At 61.1% G+C, this 22390-nt stretch overlaps 1 protein-coding gene across 1 annotated transcript; it reads left to right on the top strand.

Annotated features, from left to right (window-relative positions):
- The first annotated feature begins 5360 nt into the window (after window positions 1-5360).
- Window positions 5361-21148, top strand: LOC139083801 (3-galactosyl-N-acetylglucosaminide 4-alpha-L-fucosyltransferase FUT3-like). The gene is made up of 2 exons (XM_070622689.1): window positions 5361-5454; window positions 19087-21148. The coding sequence occupies exons 1-2, from the start codon at window positions 5440-5442 to the stop codon at window positions 19762-19764; spliced, it is 693 nt and encodes a 230-aa protein (XP_070478790.1). The 5' UTR covers window positions 5361-5439; the 3' UTR covers window positions 19765-21148.
- The last annotated feature ends 1242 nt before the right edge of the window (window positions 21149-22390 follow it).

Raw genomic sequence — 22390 nt, 5'->3', positions numbered from 1 at the left:
CAAGGGACAGGGTGTCGAGGACGGGAGCCCGCGGTGGCCTGCCAGCTCGTGGGAGCTGGGCCCGTGGCCCACAGCCCCCCTGCAGGTCGCAGCCATCCCCTCCCGGGCCTCCCCCCAGAGCCGCCAGCATGTGGAAAACACGCTCAGGGCCCACGCACGGCCTGGCTCCAAATTCCTGGGCGTTGGAGCGGGGAGCCCCAGCCGGCCCGGCCCAGGAGCCTCATCCCCATCCCACAGGTGGGTGACCGGCCACTGGGCGCCTGCGGGCAGGGGCCAAGCCAGACAGGGGACCCTGGCGGTGACAAGCAGGGAGAGTCGCTGTCTCACCCTCCGCCGCCTGTCAGGCCCCGTGATTTAGGTGGCCCTGGAATGCTGGCGCGGCCGCCCCCGGCTCCGCAGAGCTGGCTCGGCGCTTCCTGGCAGCCGGCAAGGAGGGCCCGGCCTGCTCCAACACGCCGCCACGGGCCATAAATTAGGGCTCTCCCGCCCACCCTGGGGAGCGGGTGCGCTCGGCGGGGATGGGGCCTGGCGGGCAGGGGCTGGCCGCTGCAGGTGGCCCGGGGGCTGCCGGAGCGGGGCTCAGCCCCCATGCACCCTTCTTGGCCGGATCCAGCCCGACCCTTCCCCTTTGTCCTGCCGAGCGGCCCCCTGGGACGGGACCTGGCTGCAAGGCGGCCTTGGAGCCCTGCCTCCCCTCTGTCTGCCCAGGTAATAACTCAGCCGGCGCTGGGCGGCCGCGGGGACACGTGCACTGGGCTTTCTGTGCCCTGCACAGCCCTTCCGCTCTCTCCCGGCCCCTGCCCCGTGACCCCCCGAGTGGGCACAGCTGGGGTCACGTCCAGGGTGGGGCCTCCGCCTGAGGGCCAGGAGGGGAGGGGCTCCGGGACCCCAGCCCTGCCCTCAAGCCCCCACACTCGGCTTTCCTGGCTCCCAGCCCTGCCTTCTGCCGCCGGCCGAGTGGGGCTGACAGGGTCCCTCCGTCAGAGATGCTCCCGCAAGGGGGAAACCGACTCCACCCCTGGGCGCGCCCCCCCACCCACTCCCCCCCCCCCCGGGGACCAGGTCCCTCTCCCACTCCAGCCTGGCCAGTCCCTCCCCTGTGGCTGGCAGGGGGCAGAGCCCGCCACGCTCACCCCTGCCCCCAGGTCCCGGCCTCGGAGCCAGAGTCCCTGCCTGCCCCCCATGCAGGCCGCAGCCCTCCCGCCTGCTGGCCTTCCATCCATCCTGCCCGCGGCAGCCCAGCCAGGGGGACAGGTTCTAGAAGGTCACCCGGCCCCGTCGCTGTGCATGGGGCCCGTGCTCCTCACCGCGGACGCTGAGCGCCGGAGCCGGGAGGGACCTGTTGAAGGGCCTGCAGCTGTCACTGCTCCCAGAGCGCGGCCACCCCCCCCCCCCCCCCCGCGCACCTTCCTCGGTGCCCTGGCTCTCCGAGAAGCCCAAACCGCAGGCCAGAAGGTCCGGCCCGTGGTGGGGAGGCAGGGGACAGGTCACAGCCAGCCAGCCCCTTCCTACCGCCCAGCCTCGGTTTCCCCTCAAGCTGGCTCAGACCAGGGCTGTGCTCGACGCCCCGCCAGCCCTCTCCGGGCTGGCCGCCAGGGTTGGAGCGGGCCTGCCAGGCCCCCGCCAGCAGCCCAGGCCCCCCACCGTGGGGCAGGGGGAGCAGCTGCCCGCCGGGTTCCAGGGAGCCCCAAAACCCAGGCCTCCTTGCCCATAAATGTTTACTAGGCTATGAGGGGCTGACATCATCCCCGGCTCCCTGCAGACCCCGTGGGGACAGCCTCCAGCCAGAGCGTTCAGTCCCCCCTATCCGCCAGGAGCCTCCACCCCCTGCCCCGCAGCCCCCACCTACACGGGGCAGTGGAGGACCTTGCCCTGAATTGACGAAGCCGTTCCCAGCCCGAGCCATGTGGACCAGGACAGGGAGGAACTCAGAGAGGGAGCCGGGCCTCCCTGCGGGCCGGGAGGGCTTCCTGGAGGAGGCAAGGCTGGGCCGGGCAGCCCGAGGCCGAAGAGGTCTTTCCAGATGCGCACAAGGGGCAGGCCCCGGCAAAGGCCACAGCGAGATCAAGGCCTGGCATGGGAGAGGGCACGGCGGGCGAGCGACAGGAGCCACATCCCAAGGCCTTGGGCACACGCTCCCCCAGGCCCGGCCCTGCAGACACACTGCCCACCGGCCTCACCGGGGGAGGCGGAAGGGAGCCACGAGCCTCGCCCCTGCCAGGAGGGCTCGTTTATCCTCACAGCCGCTAAGCAAGCTGTGCACATTCGTCCTGGTGACAGAGAAGGAAACTGAGGCCAGCGGGAGATGGGAGGGCACGGCTCACTCACGGGGGGAGGGCGGGCCCCTGGCACTCGTTCTGTTATGATCCGCTGTCGTCGGGGAAGAACGTGTCATTGTCCCTGGAGGACTTGCCGAGCGCCCAGGGCACTGGAACAGAAGCCACCGCGGACAAGGGGGTGCTCCCGGCCAGGGGACGTCAAAGTGAAATTCTACCGCTCAGAGTCGCGGAGGGGGTGGGCCGGGGGTCCGTGGTTACCCTGGGGGGACACACGAGGCCGTGGAGAAGGGCCTGCGGGGCTCGTGTTTGCTGGGCCCCTCTGCCCTGTCGCCCCTCTGGAGCCCTCCTGCCTTCAGATGCACCCACTTCTCACGCCCCCCTGTGGCTTCAATGGGTCCAGCCCCAGCATCACCCCCTGGACCAGCACACTCACCTCCATTCTGGTCCCCGCCTCCTGTGCTCTCCCCCCGCAGCCTGTGCTCCCCGAAGCCACCGCCAGAGGGCGCCCGGGAGCCCCTGAGTCAGTCCCGCCCTCCTCCGCCTGCAGCCCTCCAGGCTCCCCCTCCTGTCCCAGGAGAAGCTGAGTCCTCCCCATGGCCCCCCAGGCCCCACAGGTCCTGCCCTGTCCCCTCCCTGCCTTCCCTCCTCCCTTTTTCCCCCTCCTCCCTCTGTTCCAGCCACACACCAGGCCTGGGCCTGCCCCAGGGCCTTTGCACAGGCTGTGCCCTCTGCCTGAAACGCTCTTCCCCACAGCTCCCCCCTCACCTCCTTCAGTTCTCAGCTCAAGTGTCACCTCCTCCCCAACACCCCATTGACGTGACCTCCCAGCCGGCCAGCAGCGCCCCACATGCCCTTTACCCTCTCCTGTTGCCTGTAACACTCACGAGCTTCTAAATCCTGCGTGACCATCGCGGGTGTTGTTCAGTGGACCGTGTATCTCCTGGGGGCTGGGACACAGCCAAGCTGTTACTCCCTCGGGGCAGCACCCAGCCCAGAAACACAGCAGGGCTCCACAAACACGGGCACAGCCAGGTCCTGCTCACTCCACCCCCAAGAGACGACAGCAGCAGTGAGGGGGTGGCCAGGGGCAGAGGGAGCATCAAACTGAGACTCAAAGTCAAGACTTGGGGGGCTGGCCTGGTGGCTTAGCAGTTAAATTTGCAAGCTCCACTTTGTTGGCCTGGGGTTTGTGGGTTTGGATCCTGGCGTAGACCTGCAGGCCGCGCATTAAGCCATGCTGTGGCAGCGCCCCACATAAAATTGAGGAAGATGGGCACAGATATTAGCTGAGGACCAATCTTCCTCACCAAAAAAAAAAAGAGAGAGACTCAATTCACTGACACGTTTCTGTATTTATTGCAGTACAACTGACACACAACATCCTGTTCGTGTCAGACGTACATCATGACAATTCAATACTTATATACGTCCTGAGACGATCACGGGAAATTTAGTCACCATGTCCCGATGCGAAGCTGTGACAATGTCACTGACCGTGTCCCCAAGCTGTGCACTGCATCCCGTGACTTAGTGATTTTGAAGCTGCAAGTTTGTACTTGATCCCCATCACCTATTTTGCCCCGCCCCCAATACCTGAGTATTTACTGAGCACCCACCTGGGCCGGCATAGTCTCAGGCCTGGGGTCACAGGGCCAGCAGGACCGACAAGGTCCCCGCCTTCCTGGAGCAGCCAGACTTGGAGCACTGTGGAGGAAGGGTATTCCAGGCAGAGGGAACAGACAGTGCAAAGGCCCCGAGGCTGAACTGAGCGGGATGCACCCCTGTGACAGCCAGGAGGCCCGGCGGCGGGGTGGGGCAGCCCGTGTGGTGGCCATGAGGGGAGAGGAGGGGCCAAGTCTGTTCCCCAGGGGGACACAGCAAGTCAGGGCAGGATTGGCTGTGTCAGGGGGCGCTGGCTGCCAGATACCACGGAGTCCAGCCAACCCCTGCGGCAGCGGGCACCCCAGGGGGACAACACTTCCCTTGTCGGGGCGAAGACCCCCGCTAGAGCTACGCCAGCCGCCTGGGCACCCCTGAAAGGGCTGCTCTGGAAGGGAGCCCGGGTCCTGAAGGCCTCGAGGCCCCGTGTCACTGTGCTCACAGGGTCCTCATCCTAGAGGGGAAGGGGCCAAGGAGGAGGAGGAGACTGGAGGCTGGGGGTCTTGGGAAAGGGGGACCCAGGGTCACCTGGCTGGGTTCCTGTGCGGGGCCTCGGCCCACGGTCGCCACCCACCCTCGAAGCCCGAAGCCGGGTCGCCATCTCTTCAGGGTCTGGAAGTGGGGGCAGGGTTTGCCCCCTCACCCTGTCTGGCTTGACATCCGGAGCTTGGAACCCAGTGGAGCCCCCGACTGGGACGCAGGTCATCTGGGGCACCCCCAGCCGGACAGCGACTTGGCCCCGGGGGGAAACTGAGGCTCAGAGCAGCCGCGGGGCCTCCAGGAGCTCCTCTCCAGTCACCCTTGCTCCCTCGACTCTGGTCCTTCTCGGATTTGGATGCTGAGAGAGGCTTGGCTCGGCCCCCAGCCCCACACTGGTGCTCACGAGGGTCCCCACTTGGAGCCAGCCATGCCTGGGGGGCCCTCGAAGGCTGGGTGGTCGCCCGGCCGTGAGGCGCCCAGCGGGCCTGGCCCCAGCCCAGCCCACGTCCCTCCTCCGGGGCCCGCTGGGCTCCGAACATCCTCTGAACCAGAGCAGGGAAGGTGTGAGCGGGGGCGAGGGCCAGGCTCCGGGGACCTGGAGGGGGGCGTCCAGCCCAAACGGAGGGGCTGCCGGCAGACCAGCCGCTCAGCCTCAGATCCCCCCTCCTTTTTTCAAACCCATCCAAACGCTTTTAATTTCCCCATTTTTTTTTTTTTCCACAGCAGTCTTTCTAAAACACATTTTACGGTTTATTTTTTTCAATAGGTAAAACAGACTCGGTCCACAGAATAGAAAATCGACCAAAGGGGGTTCAGGAAAAAAAACAGCCAGCTGCCCTCCCCCCCCACCCCCGCCGCGCTCCCCAGAGGCCGCCAGCCGGGTTTCTTGTTTCTCCTTCCAGCAATGTTCTTGCCGAAACAGGCCTGTCTGTATATTTTCTTTTCCCTACAGAAACGATGTCATGGTGTCCCTGCTGTTTTGCTGACCTCAGTCTGGTTCCCTCGCAACAATGCCTCCCGGATGTCTTCCTGTACAGTAAGGAACTTTCTCTTGCTTTTTCACGGCTGCCTAATATTCCGCCCCGTGGCTGGATCACCTTCCCGGTGCAAGTGCGTTTCCCCATCCCGGGCTCTTCACTACTGTCAATAATGCAGCTTTGAAGAACCTGTTACAAATGTCATTTTTCCATGTGGATGAATGTATCCACATCCTTCCTGAAAATGTTTTTAATTAATAGACAATTTTTTTAGAGCGGTTTTAGGTTTGCAGACGATTTGAGCAGAAAGCACAGAGTTCCACAGTCCACCTTCCCCGCCCAACGCCCAACGCAGTTTCCCCGGAACGTGCGTTAGTGCCCGAACTTGTTACAATTGAAGAAGTCACACTGAGACATTGTTAGAAACGAAAGGTCATGGCTGACACTGGCGGCCACTCTGGGCGTGCGTGTTCCGCGGGTTTATACAAATGTATCCACTGTCACAGCATCGCTCAGACTAGTTTCACGGCTGAACATCCCTCCCCCATCCCTCCGGCCCCCGGCAACCTCTGATCCTTTTCCTGTCTCATAGCTTTGCCTTTTCCAGAACATTCTGGAGTCGGAATCCCACAGTCTGTGCCCTTTTCGGACCGGCTTCTTTCGCTCAGTCATGTGCACTTAAGGTTCCCCCCTATCTTTTCATGGCTTCCTGGCTCTCTTCTTTTTAGCGCCAAATAATATCCCATTGTCTGGATGAACCACTTTCTCTAGCCATTCACCTCCTGAAGGGCATCTCGGTGGCTTCCGAGTTTTGGCAGCAAAGCTGCTGGAAACGTTCCTGTGCTGGTTTTTGGGTGGACGTGAGTGTTCAGCTCCTTTGGGTAAATACCAAGGGGCGAAATTGCTGGATCGTTCGGGAACAAGGTGTCTGGTTTGTAGGGAACCGCCTCACCTGGGGTCTTCTAAAGCCGCTGGACCACCTTGCACCCACATCCTCGCCACACCTTGGCATTGTCGGTGTCCCGAGTTCGGCCATTCCCACAGGGGTGTGGCGGTGTCTCATTGTGGCTCTCATTTGCCTACATGTTTCAATAAACATTTATTGAGCCTCGCTCGGGAGCCAAGCGTGATGCCAGCATCTTTCCTACAACATGCTTTCTTTGCAATTCAGGCGAGGAATTCTCGATTTTTCAGATGGGGTAACCAAGGTTCAGAGAGGGATAGCTGCTTGCCCAGGGTCACACAGCAAATAGGGGTAGAGCCAGGGCCCTGGGACTGACTCCAGAGCACTTCCCCCTGCTGCATCCTGGGCCCTGTGCTGGCTACTGGGGACATAGTGGTGACCAAGACAGACCCAGTATCCTCCCTAAGGCTCACAGTCCAGTGGGGGAGACAGACACGTGGCCAGGCAGCTACAACTCGGGCTGACCAGGGCTTTGACAGGGTTATACAGGCAGAGGGGACCCAGAGGAGGCACCTGGCCCAGCATGGGTGTCCAGGAAGGCCTCCTGGAGGAGGGGGTGCTGAAGTGTGTGTAGAAGGGGAAGAGAGTGACGCAGGCAAGAGGAACAGCATAAACGATGGCTCAGAGGTAAGAAAGGAGGCGGTGTGGCTAGGAGCCCCACTCTGGCCAGCTGAGTCCTGGCTTCCGGCCCCAGCTCTGCCTCTGGTGGCCAGTCAGTCTGGGCCTCAGTTTCCCCTCCTCAGCATGGCTGTGAGGATTCCGTGCACTCCTGAGGGTCACACGCTCCGGCCAGGGCTGGTACATGGGGAGCTCAAGGTGGGAGGAAGCCCGGCGTGCAGAGCAGCCCCCCACCCCTGCATCTGGGGTTCAAATGCCCAGGAGGAGGCCCGGGTGGCGGTGGGGACGGGCCAAGGTGGAGAGATGCAGTCCTGGTCCCCGGCTCAATGAAAGGAACTGGCGGGGTGCAGGGGGGTCGGCCTTCCGCCCGCACTCCACATTCCGGCCCAGGGCCAGACCCTCCCCGCCATGCGCGAGGCCACCTGGTGCAGGGGCCTTGGCCCCAGGTGTCCCCGCCCACACTTCACCCCGTGACCTCCGTTAAAATGAATCCTGAGCTGGACCAGGCGGGACCTGAGGGTGGGGGTGGGAGCAATGATGGAGGGGCCCTGGGAAGCTCGTCAGCGGTCGCCCGGCTGGAAGGCCACCCGAGCAGCGAGTGTGAGCGGAGCAGGGCTCACTGTCTAGCTCAAGTCCGGATTCAGCTGCGTTTTCTCCGCCGGCCCCGCCTGGATCACGACAGCCTTGGTGGGCCTGCCTGCGTGACGGTGGCCGCCCGGATGCTGTCCTGTATGGACCAGTCAGAGGGAGCCTGGCCCCCGGAGGCTGGGGGCCTCGGTCAGGTTGGCCCCCGAGGGTGCTGCACCTTGGGGCTCCCAGGGGCCGGGATGGGGCCAGGTCTGATAGGGAGGCGAGGCTGCAGCTCTCTGCCACCTGCAGTGGACGCGTTTCAATTGGGACGCCAAAATGGTGACTCCGGAGGGCCCTAGGGGAGAGGAAAGGAGGGGCTGTGCCCGCCTCCCCCAGAACCCACCTCTCATGTGCCCCGGCCCTCAGCAAGGCCCCGATGGTTCGAATCCCGAGTCCGAATCCGGGCTCTGCCACCGGCGAGTCTGTGACTTTGAGCCAGCTGCTCCCTGTGCCTCGATGTCCTCGTGTGTAAAATGGGTCAGTGCTACTAACAATAATAGTACCCGGCCGTCGGGGTCGTTGAGAAGATGAAATGCATTCATCTGTTCGAGGCCTTTGGCCTGCTTCGTAGGTAGCGCTCGCTTCAGTGATGGCCCGGGGGCCCCGGGCTCCCTCCTGGCCCGGAGGGAGGGGCTGAGCGGGAACCGGAGGCTAATTTTAGCCCTGATGACACCCCCTGGCCGCCTGCCTTGTGCAAACATCCTCAGCCAAGCAGGAGATTCAAAGCATCCTCTCCCCCCGTGACATCCACAGAGCCTGTTTATTCATTCCTGGCGGCGGGAGCATTCCTGCCGCCCGCGCCTGCCACCGCCTCGGCCGGGCCCGCGGCGCCCGCATTGGGGACCCCCTCACCTGGAGCCCCCGAGAGACAGCCCAGGCAGGCGCAGGGCGGTCGGGGCCCGGGAAGAGCAGGGATGAGAGCCCCCCCCCGCCCCCCCGCCCCAGAGTCTTGACTGGTGATTCTGAGTCAGGTTCCAAACGCTGGTGGACTCCCCGATGCTGTCATTTATTCAGGAGCTGCTTCCCGCCGGGTCCTGCCGGGGACCTGGGGCTCCCGGCCCCGGGGGAAGCGAGGACAAGCCAGGAAGCAGCCAGAATTGTTGAGCGTGCTCAGCACCCTTCATTCATTCCTTGGTTCATTCATTCATTCCTTCAAGGTGTGTTTGTCGAGCCCCCCCGGTGGGTCAGGAGCCGTTCAAGGTGCTCGGGCCTCAGGGGGTCACAGAGCAGACCGAGATCGCCCGTGGAGCTGGCGTTCTGGCGGGGGGACAGCCAGGGGCAAGAAATGATGCAAATAAGTCGGATACATGATCTGGTTAAACAGTAGGAATTGCTACAAAGAAAAAGAAAGAAGGAGGGAAAGTGCTGGCTGTGGGGCAGGGGACAACTTGATATAAAGTGATTCCAGAGGGAGAGAGAGTTGAGGGAGCCATGTGGGGATCAGGGGAGAGAGAGTTCCCAGCAGAGGGACCAGCATGTGCAAAGGCCCTGGGGTATGAATAGGGAGGATGCACATGGGGAGATGGGGCAGAGCCGGGGGCTTTGCCTCTGAGATGGACGGGGCCACCGCGGGGTCTGGGACAGATGCAAGATGCAGCGTGACGTCCCCACGTCCGGCTCTACCCGTGTCCCGAGGTCAATCCCCCGCCCTGTCACCCTTCAGGCCGAGGGCAGAGCCAGGGGCTGCAGCTGGGCCAGGCCTTGAGTGGCTGCAGGTGGTTTGCCACTGTAAATGAGGACTTCCGGAACCTTCTGAGAGGCCGGGGAGGCGGAAATTGCCGCGCTCTGGAGGACCATGGGGACAAGGCGGGGGATGCAGATTCCGGGCGCATCTCCAGACGCTCCCCGCCAGGAACGGGCCGGGGGCCCAGGGCGCCAGCGTGCCTGGCTCCGTTTTTGGCCAGCGGAGGAACAGGTGTCGTAAAAACCCTAAAAAGCATCTCAGAAAGCAAACCCACAAAATCCGCTCTCCCCTCCATCCTTGTCCCAACACATCTTCTCCGAGACTTGCAAAATACCTGTGCCGCTGTAGAGACGCCCCGCGCAGGCCCCGCGGAACCTGTCCAGGGCGACAGAAAGGGCCCTTTGTTCCTGCCCCACAGGTCCTGGAACCCGGCGGGAGGCACCTCGGCGGCGATGGTGTTTGCGCTCGCCGTTGTGCAACAGCCTTTTTCCCGCCCCACAATAGGTGGCCCTGCCGCTTTTATTTCCAGAAATTGGAAAATGAAGCGTGTCAGGCCCCCCCGCCCCCTCACCCACCACCGGCTGAAATTTAAGCCCCGTGAACCCAGCGGGGCCCCAGGGCCGAGGGTGGGCAGACCCCGACGTGCCAGGGGCCCCGGTGAAGACAGCCCGGGGGCGGCCGGCACGCGGATGCCAGATTTCTGTCACTTTGAGCTTCCCCCGCTCCCTCCCTGCGAGGCAGCCCCGTGACGACGGGCAGGGAGAGGCTGCGTTCTTAAAAATCTCATGGGAGGGGAAACTGAGGCCCAGGGACCCAGGCCGGCAATTCTGCCCCCCGCAGAGACCCTGCTGGGTGCCAGAGGGTGATTGTGACCTGCTGGGTCACCTGAAGAGGGTGCCAGCGTTCGTTCTGCTCTGCAGACAAGATGACTAAGGCCCAGAGAAGTGATGGAACCCACCCAAGGTCACGCAGCTGCCAGAGCTCAGTCTGCTCCTCGAAGTTCGTGTGGTCAAGAGCTCTGAGTTGGGCACACGCACCTGGGCTCCAGACCAGCTCCGCCACTCGGGGGCCGCAGGTGGCTTCTGACATCAAATGAGGACTTCCAGAACATTCCAGAACCTTCTGGGCTCGGAGGAAATTGCTGCTCCCTGGAGAATGCCTAGAGAGACTGAGTTGGGGGCAGGGGGTGAATTCCAGGCATTCTCGGAGCCTCAGTTTCCCTGGCTGCAACAGTGGACACTCGGGGATCCCGGTGATGGCTGAGACGGGGGCTGGGCCCAAGGATGGAGGGGGCACCAGTGGGTGAGGACGTGGGAGGTCTGGGCAAGGCCGCCGGGGACCCCGGGCCTGAGCCAGCCTCGCGGGGCCCATTGCTCACCTGCCACCCACACCGCGCACCTGGGGCCCCCTCCCCACCCACTGGCTGTAGGCCACGGGCCTCGGGGCGGCCGGCACTCACAGGGGGCCAGGCCCGGGCCTCTGCAGGCAGGGGGGCCGGTCCCCGGGACGGGGCTGCACAGGGAGGAGCCCAGAGCCCCTGCGGTCCCCGCCTCCAGCTGAACTGGGGTCTGCCCGCTGAGCTTCTCCCTTTGTCTCCCTCTTTCTGGAAGTTTCTCCGAGGCTCAGAGGGGAAGGGAACCCTCCTCGGGCCCCTGCCACCTGGGCCAACATCGGGAGACGCTGGGGTGCCCCCACCGGTACCCAAGCTCCATTCCTCGCCATTTGCTCCAATTGCATGTGTGGCCCACTCCTCACCCGTCGCCGGCGGGGGGGACCCTGCACTCCTCCAGAGCCACCCGCCGCCCCTTGGCTCTCGGCTTTGAGGCCCCAGGACGGATGGAACTTCCCACCGGCTGGCAGCTCCGTCACCCCCCAGCCCAGGCCGATGGAGGCACGTGGTCCCATGCAGGCAGAGAGTCTGGCTGGGGGCGCGAGTGGCCCCACCTCCCCCTGCACACTGGTTCCGGCTCCTCCCGAGCCTGTGGGAGAGGGGTCCCCAGCTCCCCCACTCTGGGCTCAGGGCCCAGCTTCCTTCCAAAGAGGCCCTGCCTGGCATTGGCCAGGTGAGCCTCGCCCAGAGAGGGTCAGGAAGGCTCTTGGGTCACACAGCAAATTCAGGACAACCACCTGCTCCCTCTGGCTTTGGGCAGGGGGCGGTCCTCAGGTCCCCAAAGGCTGGACCCCAGGGGCTAGCAGTTGGTCCAGCTGCACACCCCGAGGCCAGGAGGGCTGGGGTCAGATCCCAAACCCACCCCCAGCCCCACCCGCACTTCCCAGCTGCGTGAAGCAGACAATGCCAATAAAGTCTGAAATAAAACTATGGTCATTGGAGGCCATAAAACTAATTGACGGGAGAGGCAGGATGACCAGCGAACCCCCGGAGGAGATGACACCCCGAGAAGCAAGAGGTCAGGGCGGGGAGGGTGTTCCCGGCAGAGGGAGCCAGGCGCGGGCGGGGTCAGGTGCGCCCTGGGCTGCGGGGAGTGACATGGGGTCAGGACAGAGCCAGCTCTGCCACAGTTCCAGTTGAGGCAGTTTGGGTGGCAGGAGGCGACCTGACCCCTTCTCCCTGTGTCTCGCCCTGTCACACGCATGGGCTTCGTTGCCGGGACCTGTGGGGCGACAGGACCTAGCGGGGAGGGTGCGGGTGGGCAGCATTGCAATGACGGGGAGCCCAATGTCCCCCACGAGCCCCATGGCCAGCTTCTCCTCTGCCGCGGGGCACAGCCGGGGTCGGGGGCTCCCTCGGGGTCGGGGCTCAGCGTGGCTACAGTTCCTGACCCCAGGGCCACCGTCCCCGAGGCCAGCCCGGCCATCCAGCTGTCCTGGGGGGCTCAGCTCCGGCCGAGGTGGACCTGGGGGAGGCTCAGGCAGGCAGCGTTGGGGGTCTGATGTGTGGAAAAACCCCTGTCCGTCCCTTCTGCCCAGCCCACACCCTGCCCACGACCTGGTGACAGGCGGCTTGAGTCCCTGGGGACCACAGGCATCTCGGGGTCCTGAGGTGCAGTTGTGGGGGGGGAACCCCCATGGACAGCGCCCCCACCACCCATCTGGCTCCACGGGGACAAGTGGATCGGAACCAGAGGGCCCAGAAGCAGGGGGCAGAGGGGCATCACGGGGGGCCGCCCCCTTGCTGCAGTCCCGGCCCCTCAGGAGTTGTCCTGGAAGCTTCGTGGCCTGGCCCCAGGGCAGATAAAGCCCCTCCTGGCTCCTCTGGGACATCTCAGAGAGCATCCTTCCACAGCATAGCCATCCTGCTTGGATGCTGCCCTCGACGGGGAGCTCATTCCTTCTGGAGGTAGTAACAGTGAACGCCCCCAGAGGTGCTAGCATGAGCCCAGTGTCATAGAGGGGAGAGATGGAGGCTCCGAGAGGGGCAGACACCAGCCTCAGGCCCCTCAGCGGTAAGAGGCAGGACCAGGGGCCCAACCCAACACACTTGCAGACATAGCCAGCCGAACCAAATGTGGAATAGGCAGAGCCCTGTCGCCCTCCACTAGAGACCTGCTTTGACGTCTTCCCAATCCTTGAGATACAACCCAATTTCTTACTCTCTCTTCCCCGCTCTCTTGCTCTTCCAGCTTGTTTTGTCCTTGCAGGGTTATCAGCCCAGTGGGGGAAGCGACATAGTGTGGCCAGTGTTATGATGGGGGCACACGAGCAGCTGTGGGAACCAGAGGAGGGATCTGGTCCAGCGGTGAGGCATCCGGGGAGGCTCCCTGGAGGAGGTGTCTACACTGAGCCCTGAAGGATGACCAGGGATTAACAGGGTCGCGGGGGGCAAAGAATTCCTCATCTCTGGACCTCAATTTCCACATCAGCAGGGTGACCGTGGGGAGGCTGAAGGTCCTGGGCACAGTGACATCATGCCAGGCAGCTCCATGAGTACTGTTGTAACAAGTCACCAGATCGTGCCACCCAGCCGGGCGTGAGCTCCGAGGAGGTTGGGGCCAGTCTGTGAATGCCCCGCCCTGGGAGACCCCCAGCCCCCCAGAACCGGCCTGGAACCAGCTGGCCACTCCGATGCTGGGACCCCCGGCCGCAGAAGTGGCCTCATGGAAGTTTCTGGTCTAGGAACAGGGAAGTGGTGACACCTGAGGTCTGGACCTGGGGCTCTGGGCCGCCTGCAGCAGCCTATTCCTCCTCGGCGTCCCTGCCTCTTCTGCCCCCCCGATAGCCTGTCCCCCACGTGGTGGCCTGAGAGAGCCTCTTCAAACAGGAGTTGAGGTGGCATCTGTTTTGCTGGGGGCCTCAAGTGGCTCCCTATGGCCCTCGTGTTACAGGCTCTGTCACTGACCACAGCTGGACGAGCTCAATGTGGCCTGGCCTCAGTGCCAGTCCTGACCTCATCTCCTGCTCGTGAACACCCAGGCTTACGGAATTTCCCCCATTCCTCGCTGCCTCAGGGCCTTTGCACAGGTGGTTCCCAGGGCCTGGAAAGCTCTTCCCTCCTCCTTTTTACTCCAGAACTCCTGTGGGGTCTTAGCTCACAGCTCACACATCCAGGAAGCCTAGACCAGGCCACACCTTCCTCACTTTTTGCAAATAAGCATCTTATGATCATTTATGAGTTTCCTTATGTATTATCTGTCTTGTTTGCTTCTGGCCCTATCCCTGGGGCCTGGCACGTGGCAGGTACTCAAGACATGGGGGTGGGATCTGCTGGAAGTGAAAGAGGGAGGGTTGAAATTCTGCCCACCTGCCCATCCCCACCCCCAAGGAAGCCCTGGGGCCATGCCGCGGAACCCAGTTTGAGAACTGAGGACTTGGGTTGGCCTGTTCACTTTATGGATGAGTCAAGGGTATGCCACCCAGGCCCGGAGGTCACAGGTGAGGCCAGGGCGGTGACTCCCGTTTCCAGCTTCCTGCATCGCCCTGCCTGGTCTGATGGCAAACGCTGAGGGGAGCCCCACAGTTGGCTTTGGCACGGTGGCCTGGGACGGGACACCCTGGGTCACCTGATGACAGGTGTGGGCTGGACCCAGCCGTGCTCCACCTGCAGGTGCACTTCCTTCTCTTCCCCAGTCCCGCCTTATCCACATCTCGGGAGACCAGCCCACGGCGGTCCCAAACCTCCCGGTCAACTGTGCGCTGCCCCCAGGTAAGACCTTGAGGGGCGCATGGACCCCCCCCAGAGCCTCGGGTGCCCCCTGGGAAGGGCCTCGGGGCTGGGCTGCCCTCTCCTCTCTGCCCCATCCTGTCACCTTCATTCACGTGGCGGCTGGCGCTGGTGCAGGACAGACAGCCGAGGGTCCGTCCGCCAGCTGGTGGCACGGCCCGGACTCTGCCAGCCGCCTCAGTCCCCGGCAGGGTCCCTCCTGGGCGCCCTGGTGGCCCAGACGTGAGTGGGCGGTGGGACTCAGGGCCACACCGGGAGGAACCGAGCACTTCCCTCTCTGCCTGGCGAGGTTCCGAGTTAGCGGTCCCACGGTCGGCCCCCAGGGCCCCCCGTCCCCCTGACTCTGGACCGACTTGGGACACAGAAGGGTTTTTAAAAAACTCTTTGGGATGTCCCAGGACAGTGACATTTCTCAATCGTTTCCTAGGAAAAAGGATCTTGGGTTCAACTTGGGGGGGATCCCCTCCCCTTAGTCTGCGCTCCTCAAGGCCCCTGCCCGGGGCGTCCGGGTCTCCTAGGAGGCACTGCGCTACCCTCGGGGCCCGGATCCAGCAGGATGCAGGACATTCATTTTCACGGCATTTCAACACATTGACTTTTTCTGCGTGGCCCCAAAGCCCAAGGGCACGAGATGGCAGGTGGTCAAAGTTCAGCGTCCCTCCTGCTCTGGCCTCGGGCTGCCTCCTCGAAGTCCTGTCCTTTGTTTCTTCTTTTTTTTCTTTCTTAATTATTTTATTGAGGTCAAATTGTGACCTCAGTGTGAGGTTTGTAACATTGTGTGATTTCAGGTGTACGTCGTTATGTTTCAGTTTCTCGCCCTATAGCATCGTGTTCACCACCAAAAGTCTGGTTTTCATCCGTCATCATACACATGTGGTCCTTCCCCCCCTCCCCTCCCCACCTGCCCCTCTGGTGACCAATCTGCTCTCTGTCTGTACGTGTGTGCGTTTGTTTATCTTCCACATACGAGTGAAATCATACAGTATTTGTCTTCCTGCGGCTGACTTATTCCGCCCAGCATAGTGCCCTCAAGGTCCATCCACGTCGGCACAAATGGCACGACTTCATCTTTTTTATGGCTGCGTAGTATTCCACTGTACATCACCTATTGGGCATCTTCTTTATCCATTCACCCATAGACGAGCACTTGAGTTGCTCCCACATCTTGGCTATTGTGAATAATACTGCGATGAACACAGAGATGCGTCTATCTTTTTGAATTAGCGTTTTCATGTTCTTTGCATCAATACCCAGCAGTGGGATAGCTGGATCATATGGTAGATCTGTTCTTAATTTTCTTAGGAATCTCCATAGTGTTTCCCACAGTGGCTGCCCCCGTCTGCACTCCCACCAGCAGTGTACGAGGGTTCCCTTCTCTCCACATCCTCTCTGATGTTTGTTGTTTCCTGTCTTGTCAATTACACCCATTCTGACGGGTGTGAGATGGTCTCTCATTGCAGTTTTGATGTGCATTTCCCTGATAATTACTGATGTTGAGCATCTTTTCACGTCCCTGTTGACCATCTGTACATCTTCTTTGGGAAAATGTCTGTTCAGATCCTCTACCCATTTTTTATTAGATTTTTTTGTTTCTTTCTTGTTCAGTTGTATGTGTTCTTTATACATCTCGGAAATTAACCCCTTGTCGGATATGTGATTTGCAAACATTTTCTCCCAGTTGGTGGGTTGTCTTTTTGTTTTGTTTGTGGTTTCCTTTGCTGTGCAGAAGCTCTTTAGTCTGATGTAGTCCCATTGGTTTATTTTTTCCTCGGTTTCTTGCCTTAGCAGACATATTCAAAAAGTTACTGCTAAGACGGACCTCAAAGAGGTTACTGCTGGGCCAGCCCCGTGGCGCAGCGGTTAAGTGCGCTCGTTCCAATTCGGCGGCCCGGAGTTCGCCGGTTCGGATCCCGGGTGCAGACATGACACTGCTTGGCGCACCATGCTGTGGTAGGCGTCCCACATATAAAGTAGAGGAAGATGGGCATGGATGTTAGCTCAGGGCCAGGCTTCCTCAGCAAAAAAGAGGAGGATTGGTGGCAGATGTTAGCTCAGGGCTAATCTTCCTCCAAAAAAAAAAAAAAAAAGCATACTGCCTGTGTTTTCTTCTAGGATTTTGATGGTTTCAGGTCTTACATTCAAGTCTTTAATCATTTTGTGTTAATTTTTGTGTATGGCGTAAGATAATGGTCTACTTCCATTCTTTGGCATGTGGCTGTCCCGAAGGCCTGTCTTTTGAGTCTGTTTCCAGAAACGTAACGTTGGCGTGAACACCTAATTCCACATCCCACTCCCTTTGCATCACACAAGGCCACCTGCCAGGTCCTGCACTCTACACCCGGAGGCCCGTGCCAGCTCTGCCAGTGAGAGGGGCCTGCCAGCCACTGAGATCGTTTATTCAAAACAGCTTCATTGAGACAGAATTCACGTCCCGCACAATTCATACATGTAAAGTGCACAATTCACTGGGTTTTGCTCTATCGCGTTATTGTTTTTAATTGTGGCAAAATATATATGACACGAAATTTGCCATTCTAACCATTTTTAAGTGCACAGCTCAGTGGCACGAAGCACATTCACATGGTTGTGCCACCATCCCCTCCATCCATTTCCAGAACTTTCCATCTTCCCAAACGGAAGCTCTGTCCCCATGAAACACTGACTCCTCACCCCTCCCCCAGCCCCTGGCCCCCCATCCACTTTCTGTCTCTGTGGATGTGGCTCCTCCGGGGACCTCCTGTGAGTGGACCACACAGTGTGTGTCCCTCTGTGTCTGGCTCACGTCCCTGAGCATCACGTCCTCCAGGTCCTTCCACGTTGGAGCAGGTGTGAGGATCTCCTTCCTTTTCATGACTGTGTAATATTCCAGGCTGTGGACGGAGCACACTGGGTGCGTCCATCATCCATCGATGGACATTTGGGATGTTCCAATTTTTGGCTGCATGAATCACGCTGCTGTGAGCACAGACGCCCAAGATCTGTTCAGGTCTCTGCTGTCGCTTCCTCTGGGGAGGCCCCCAGGGGTGGAATTACTGGGCCATATGGCAATTCTACGTTTAGCTTTTTGAGGAATCACCAAACTTTTTTCTGCCACATTTCTAATTTTCAGTTTTCTAGCAGCCACATTAAAAAGAACCGAAAGATACCAGCAAAATGAATTTTAACGATACAGTTTATCTCACCAGATACACCCAAAGCATTATCTCCACATGTAATCAATATAGAAAGTGATCAATGGATATTTTACATTCTTTCTTTCATACGAAGTCTTGCAATTCTGCGGTGTATTTAACACTTTAAACATCTCTGTTTGGACGCTAAATTTTCCCTGGGTAGAGTGAAATGGGCTCCTCCCCAAACAGTAAAGTTGTATTTAATTAAAAAAAAAAATGTGTTTACGCTGTTTAAATAGACACGTGAAATTTAGTAACATTTACAACTTCAGTCCCCTGTTGCGTTAGCCACATGACAAGTGTCAGTCGCTCCGTGGGGCTAGTGGCTCCCAACTTGGACAGCTCAGGTTTGGCCCAAACTATTTTTTCTTTTTTAATCTTTTTTTGAGGAAGATTAGCCCTGAGCTAACATCTGCTGCCAATCCTCCTCTTTTTGGCTGAGGAAGACTGGCCCTGAGCTCACATCCGTGCCCATCTTCCTCTACTTTCTATGCGGGACGCCTACCACAGCATGGCTTGGTAAGTGGTGCCATGTCCGCACCTGGGATCTGTACCGATGAACCCCAGGCCACTGAAGTGGAATATGCACACTTAACCGCTGCACCACCGGGCCAGCCCTGAGCCCAAACTGTTTAATTCTGGGAATTGCTTTGCTCCAGGCAGAGGTGCATTCACCATGAATCAGCTGAAGCTTAAGCTAAATAAGGATTTGCTTCTGTATCTATAAACGAGCACGTGGATAAAGAGGACAGATTGGCGGGAACCAGAGGGGAAGAGGGTGGGAGGGGAAAAGGGGCCAAGGGGCACATCTATATGGTGACAAATAAAAACTAGGTTATTGGTCGTGAGCATGATTCAGTCTATACAGAAACGGATATGTAATAATGTACGCCCAAAATGACACAATGTTATAAACCAATATGACCGCCATAAAATAATTTTAAAGAGAAAAAAAAGCTTTGTTTCCGTATCTAAGCCTGGACTTCTTTGCTGTTTCTTGGAGAAGTTCCCAAAATATAGATGTGTCAGCGGATCTGGGCCAACACAGCGGCCTTATTCATTTTTCACAGCTGCGTAGTATTCTGTCACAGAGAGGGCCCCTAATTTGAATCCCGGGCACGGACCTACATGCCACTCATCAAGCCATGCTGTGGCGGCATCCCACATACAAAATAGAAGGAGATTGGCACAGATGTTAGCTCAGGGCCAATCTTCCTCGCCCAAAAAAAGAAAAAGTGAAAGACACAGGTGAGGTTCATTTTAATAATTCACTTTCTTTAAACCAATAGATCCGAATTAGTATTATTTCAATGTGAAATCAGTAGAAAAGTCATCGTGATATTTTACACCCGGCCTCAGTTTTCTTATCTGTAAAACTGGTGCCCTAACAGCGTCCACCTCGGGACCCATGAATAGTAACTGGGGTCCCCCATGGTGGCCCCCCACGCGTGGGTTATTACTTTTGTTATCAATGATGCTGTCTCCACTCTCCCCTTCCCCCAGCTGCTCGGACCCATGGATGCACTCAGCTGGGCCAAGATACAATGCCCCTTGCGCCACTGCGTCCTCGGGCTGCTCCTGCAGTTCCTTTTGGCTCTGTGCTTCTTCTCCTACCTGCGCGTGTCCCCAGACAAGCTCCTCTGGCCCACTAAGTCCGGGGCCACCGCAGTCGAGTCTGTCAGCACAGCTCCCACGGGGTCGGCAGAGCCGGGGTCGTCCAAGGGGACCCACTACCAGGCCACTGCGGGGCCCCCGGCCCGCCCGCCCCTGCTTCTCCTGCTCTGGACCTGGCCCTTCCACGTCCCGGTGGCCCTGTCCCGCTGCTCGGAGCTGTGGCCCGGCACCCCCGACTGCCAGCTGACTCTCAACCGCAGCCTGTACCCGCAGGCGGACGCCGTCCTCGTGCATCACCGGGAGGTCAGCTCCAGGCCCCGGCAGCAGCTCCCGCCCTCCCCACGGCCCCCCGGGCAGCGCTGGGTCTGGTTCAACATGGAACCGCCCGACCACTCTCCCCGCCTGAAGGAGCTGGACGGGTACTTCAACCTCACCATGTCCTACCGCCGAGACTCCGACATCTTCACGCCCTACGGCTGGCTCGAGCCCTGGAGCGGCCCGCCCGCCGAGGCGGCGGTCAACCTCTCGGCCAAGACCGAGCTGGCGGCCTGGGCGGTGTCCAACTGAAAGCCGACCTCGGTGAGGGTGCGGTATTACGAGACCCTGCGGGAGCATCTCAAAGTGCACGTGTACGGGCGCTCCCACGAGCCGCTGCCCCGCGGCGACAAGATGCTGGAGCACCTGGCCCGGTACAAGTTCTACCTGGCCTTCGAGAACTCCGTGCACCCCGACTACATCACGGAGAAGCTGTGGAGGAACGCCCTGATGTCCGGGGCCGTGCCCGTGGTGCTGGGCCCCAGCCGGAGCAACTATGAGCAGTTCCTGCCCCCCGACGCCTTCATCCACATCGACGACTTCCAGAGCCCCAGGGAACTGGCCCAGTACCTGCTGGCGCTGGACCGCGACGACGGCCGCTACCTGAGCTACTTCCGCTGGCGGGAGACGCTGCGGCCGCGCTCCTCCAGCTGGGCGCTCATGTTCTGCAAGGCCTGCTGGCGGCTGCAGCAGGAGGCCACCTACAAAACGGCGCCCAGCCTCGCCGCCTGGTTCACCTGAGCCCGCCCGCCTGCGGCCCGGGCTGCGGGGGCCACACCTGCCAGGGGCCTCACCTGCTGGGGGTTGGGGAACCCCACCTGCCACGGACCTCACCCCCCAGGGACCTCACCTGCTGGGGGTTGGGGGGGGCCTCACCTGCTAGGGACCACACCTGTCGGGGATCTCACCTGCTGGGGATGACACCTGCTGGGGACCTCACCTGCAGGGGGCCACACCTGCCGGGGGCCTCACCTGCTGGGGACTTCACCTGCTGGGGGTTGGGGGGGGCCTCACCTGCTGGGGATCTCACCTGCCAGGGACAACACCTGCTGGGGACTTCACCTGCCAGGATGACACCTGCCAGGGACCTCGCCTGCCGGGGACGACACCTGCTGGGGACCTCACCTGCCAGGATGACACCTGCCGGGGACCTCACATGCCGGGGACCACATCTGCCGGGGACATCATCTGCCGGGGACCTCGGCTGCTGGCCCTCACCCACCCAGGCGCTCGCCCTGGGGAAGCGGCCTCGGGTCCCGGCCGCTGGTGCCGGCTGTGGTGGGCGTGCCTGTAGTCACCATTGCTGTTGTTACCGGCCCATGGGGAGGCAGGCTGGCCCTGTTGGGTCCCTTTCCAGGTGGGAAAGCTCCGAGGAAAACTGCCGTGTCCTCCCTCATTCTAGAACTGCGTTCTCGCCCCAGAGCAACTGTGCCCCCCAGGGGACACTCGGCCCTGTCTGGGGACATCCGTAGTTGTCACGCTGGGCGTGGGCTGATGGCTTTGAGTGGGTGGGGCTGGGGATGCTGCTCAGCCCCTCACAATGGGGAATGGTCCAGCCCCCATGTCAGGAGGTGGAAAACTCCGGAAGCCAAGCCCCTCAGGCAGGGCGGGGGGAGCAGGCGCAGAGGGGCCGGCGAGTGGGGCCGGGCTGCCTGGGGGTCAGTGTGGGCAGGGCCGGGAGAGGGGCCCAGGGACAGAGGACGGGCAGGGACCCCCATGAAGGAGGACAATGGGGGAGAGTGTGCACTTCTGCAACGAGCCACAGCTTTGAGGGTGCCCTGTGAGTGTGCAATTCTGAGTGTGAATGATGACTGAGTGTGCAAGCCTGCGGGCCGGGGGCTGCGTGGGACCCCGTCTGCAAAGCCCCAAGCGGGTGGCAGTCTCTGTGCCCTGTGTGTGTGTCTGTGTGTGAGAGTGTGTGTGTCTGTATGTGTGTGTGAGTGTGTGTGGGGGGGTGTGGTGGGCTGGGAAACCCGGGTGCAGGGATCTGTGGGGACAGCTCTGTTTACGTTCCAATTCTCCAGCAGCCGGGCCAGCGTCCTGTGGTTGTGATGTCACATCTGGGGGGGGAGACAGGGGGGCCGAGGTCCTGGGAGGCCCGGGAAGGGCACACGCACACACATACACACACACACACTCACATGCACACTCACACACACACACTGAGGCAGCCAAGCTTCAGGGGCCACCGACCTGGTCTCCAAGGCCAGTGTCCCTACTGCACATCCTGGGCTGAGCGACTTCCCTCTTGGAGGCTCAGGGCCACGGAGGATGGGGAAACTGAGGCCTGGCTTCCGCAGCAGCAGGGGACTCTGGCCTCTCTGCCACGCTGGGTGGAGTCAGCCCCGATGGTGGAGGAACCCGCCACCCCAAACCTCAGAGTCAGGGGACTCCGGGGGCGCGGGCAGGGACCCCAGGCAGCCTGTGCTCTGAAGCCACCTTCCATGCAGACCAGCCACGGGCTGGGGCCCTGGAAGTCCCGCCCGTTAGCTGCCTCTAGTGTGTCCAGCTGCAGGCGGGGGCGGGTGGTCCCCGCCCACCCCGGGACAGCTTCTGATGGGGGCGCCCCAGCTCCGGGGGAGGTGGGGATGGGGTCTGGGAGGGACGTGGCCTTTAGAAGCTCAGACGTGGGGGGCACAGCAAAGGCGGGAAGGAGCCCAGGCCGGGTGGCAGGAGGGGAGGGGTCCCCCCCGGGGGCGCAGCGCCCCCCTTCCCGGCCCCTCCCAGACCGTGGGACCCGCCGACCCCTCCCCGCGCCCTGGGAACCCTCCCCCGGTGCCGAGGGGCCTGCCAAGCGTCAAGGTGACACCGCGGAGTCCAAGCAGCGCGCCCGCGCTTTTTCCATCCTCCACGGGGCTCGTCGTAAATTCCCCCGGAG

This window comes from Equus przewalskii, chromosome 6 (genome assembly GCF_037783145.1).
Source record: "Equus przewalskii isolate Varuska chromosome 6, EquPr2, whole genome shotgun sequence".
Lineage (NCBI taxonomy): Eukaryota > Metazoa > Chordata > Mammalia > Perissodactyla > Equidae > Equus > Equus przewalskii.
This window is presented reverse-complemented; position numbering and strand designations above follow the sequence as displayed.